The sequence below is a fragment of the Dipodomys ordii genome, unplaced genomic scaffold, assembly GCF_000151885.1.
Source record: "Dipodomys ordii isolate 6190 unplaced genomic scaffold, Dord_2.0 Scaffold251, whole genome shotgun sequence".
In the NCBI taxonomy this organism is placed as follows: Eukaryota; Metazoa; Chordata; class Mammalia; order Rodentia; family Heteromyidae; genus Dipodomys; species Dipodomys ordii.
In genome coordinates, this window is record NW_012267467.1 from 5511 (window position 1) to 8807 (window position 3297).

General features: G+C 49.3%; 1 protein-coding gene across 1 annotated transcript in view; it reads right to left on the bottom strand.

The window, feature by feature from the left end:
• Dnah14 (dynein, axonemal, heavy chain 14) overlaps positions 1-3297 on the bottom strand; it is a gene marked incomplete at its 3' end in the record, with an annotated part of 224776 nt that overhangs the window by 1838 nt on the left and 219641 nt on the right. Inside the window, 3 exon segments of the mRNA XM_013036175.1 lie at positions 318-533; positions 1661-1856; positions 1933-2342. Coding sequence (XP_012891629.1) covers positions 318-533; positions 1661-1856; positions 1933-2342 — 822 coding nt within the window.

The following is a 3297-nucleotide window of genomic DNA, read 5'->3' on the forward strand; positions in this document are numbered from 1 at the left end:
GTGTGGAGCATAGCTATATTCCTCCCTTTAATGTTAAAATGTAAGACCTGGAATTATTTCTCAACTGCCAACCTGTGTATACAGACACACACTTAGGATAGAGGAAAGCTGAAGACTTTTTTGGTGTGTGCCTGCCTTGGGGCTTGAACTCAGGAGCCTTTTTGCTCAAGGCTAGCTTTCTCCCACTTGGGTCACCCTCTACTTCAGCCTTTTGGTTGAAGTCTCACAGACTCCTGCCATGCTGGCTTTGTGAGCCTCCGATTTCAGCCTCTGGCATAGCTGGGATTACAGGCGTGAGCGCCAGTAGCTCTTCTTACTTTCCTGGGATGAGCCATCCTTTGAGGAGAAGGGCATGCTCAGCAGCGAGTACACCGTCCTGCTCTTCCTGAAGGCCTCCCACTGCGGGGCATCCGACAGGAGGGACCGGCAGAGGAGCGCAAACGCCCCCAGGTGATGGCCCACGTACTGGCACTGCTTCCATCTGGAGGGGGCCAGCCACTGAAGATGTTGCGTTTTGCAGGTCTCAAACACGTCTAACAGGAAAAGAAACACGGTCATGTCCTTTAGCTGTCACTCACTCATCACAGCAACAATCGAGTTACTTATTGCACAGCAGAGAGACCGTTTACACAAAACTTACTCAGGTTATTTTATTGTGGTAAGACACACAAAAAGTTTATCTAGACGACTATGAGTACACAGTCCAGGGGTGGCGCCACACTCACATCCCTGTGACTGCAGACCCTCGTCTGCAAATACAAACCCCTCCACCCATTACACCATGCACCCGTGTCCCCACTTCTCCAAGAGCTTGGTGAGCAGTGCTCAGCTTCCGCAGTGGCCGCCTATCTGAGCTCATTTCTAATCTGTTCTACAAGGCTCACCCGTGCTGAGGCTTCCTCCGGCAGGCTGGACACTCTTCCAAGGTGTGTCTGTGTTACATTTTTACATATCAATTCACTGATCGGTGACATCTGAGATGCTGCTGTTGGCTATAGAGTGCTGTTGGCTAGATAGTGCTGCAGTGAATAGGTGTGCATCTCTCCAGACTCTGCTTTTAACTTTTTGGATATATATTTGGAGTGTATTTGCTGGATCATATACTTCTATTCTTTTTGTTCTTTTCTTTTTTAGTGCTGGTCCTGGGGCTTGAACTCAAGGCTTGGGCACTGTCCCTGACCCTTTTTGCTCAAGGCTAGTGCTCTCTCTACCACTTGAGCCATGGCTGCATTTCTGGCTTTTGGGTGGTTAATTGGAGATGAGCATTTCAGGGACGTTCCTGTCCTGGCTGACTTGGAACTGTGATCCTCAGATCTCAGCCCCTTGAGTAGCTACGATAACGGGTACCCAGCAAAATAGTTCTGTTCTGAATGTTCTGAGGATCTTCTGGCTTGACACTGGATCTGTGGCTCAAGTGGAAGAGTGCTAGCTAGGGACAGTTCCCAGGCCCAGAGTTCAAACCTCAGAAGCGGTGCATGAGCGTGTACACACACACACACACACACGCACAGACACATGTGCAGGGTTACAATGATGGTACACATGCACACACTGTGCTGGGCAGCCACAGCCACATCTACGTGTGTTTACGTCAGTCAACCCCAGAAGAGTGACTGAGGGTCACAGTTTGGCCACATCCAGAGAAATTACTTTTACTTACTGTCAAGTCCAGGTGTGGGCAATATACTTTTAATATCTATCAGTATGCCAGAATATAAAAAGATGTTCCATTCCTCCTCTGGCAGAGACCCGAGATCACTCAGCCAGTTTCCATCAGCATTATTTTTCATGATCGTAGTACACAGTGAGAAGGAGAAGCAGAGTTTATGTTGATTAAACAAAGTGGAAGAAACAACCTGCGGGAGCACACAGCTGTCAGATCAGCCCAAATAAACACACCTCAGAATTCACAGTCACCAATCAAAAGCTCACCTTAAACACATTTCTTGTCAGCGCATCCATTGTGTGTTTGATATGCTTGTATATGTTGCGGTCCCTGCGTTCCAGGCCAGCTAGTGTTGTTAGACTTGCAATCCCATCTGGAGGCACTGTCTCCTGCTTCACATCAATTTCTTGTTCTTCGCTTTTGGAAGTTACCGAAGAAACAAACACCTCCCGGAACCAGGACAGGGAGAACTGGTACATGTAGTCGAGCCGGGCGAGGTCGGCCACCAGGAAGTAGAGCAGGGTTCCCCGCGTGGCGATGGGCAGGTACTGCTCCCGGGCTGCTTGGAGTTCACTCTCCGCCTTTTCCGTTGCTTTGATGCGTTTTGTAATTTCGTTTGATGTCATTTTACACTTTTTTAAAATATCTACAATCTCTTCATTATCTAATATGCACCCTAAACACATAAAAAGTGTAATGTTAACCGAGCGGTGGCCGGAACATGGTGTTTTTTTTTTTACTGTGGGCTTGTTGTCGTTGGGTCTTAGGCACTGTCCCTGAGCGTCTCTTGTTCAAGGCTAGCACTCTGCCCTTGAGCCATGGCTCAATCCTGGTTTTTTTCTGGTTAATTGGAAATGATAATCTCGTGGTTGGCTCTGAGCTGTGAATCTAGCCTCCTGAGCCGCTCACCTTCCATTTGCCAGGCATTGATGCCCGGCTGAAACTGGTCTCAGCTCTCGCCCTCTCTTCTTGATATTACTTTGGAGTTTGAGGTTTCTATTTTATTACGGGATCATACTATTTCATCCTAACAAATACACTGTGACCATGTACGTGAATATGTGTGTGTGTAAAATGTGATCCATTACAAACATTACAATAAAAATTCTAGAAAACCAGAAGTGGTGCCGAGGCTCAGGTGGTAGAGCGCTTGCCTTGAGGGACAGCGCCCAGTCCAGAGTTCAGCCCCAGGACCCCCCCACACACACAAAATTTAGAAACAGCCAGCCCACCATCAGTTCACATGTCACGTGGTATACCCTGCCTTTTGTTTTATATTCTTTTTTTGTCGTGGTTGGTCGTGGGCCTGGGCGCTGTCCTCAGCTCAAGGCCAGCGCTCTACCGCTCAGGCCACAGCCACTTCCGGTTGCCTGGTTCACTGGAGATCAGAGTCTCACTGCCTTTCCTGCCCGGGCTGGCTTTGAACTGCGATCCTCCAGTCTCAGCCTCCTGAGCATCTGGGATGGCAGGCAGACGCTTTGATCTAGGGGACCCCACAGTGGACGGCCGGCAGGTGTCCTTACAGAGAAGTAGAACTTTCTGGAGGGGACAGGGAGGCGGATGAGAGTGAGTCAGGGGTCAGTGGCTCTCAGGGCGGTGGGATGGGGCCCGCCCAGACTGCTTAGACCAGA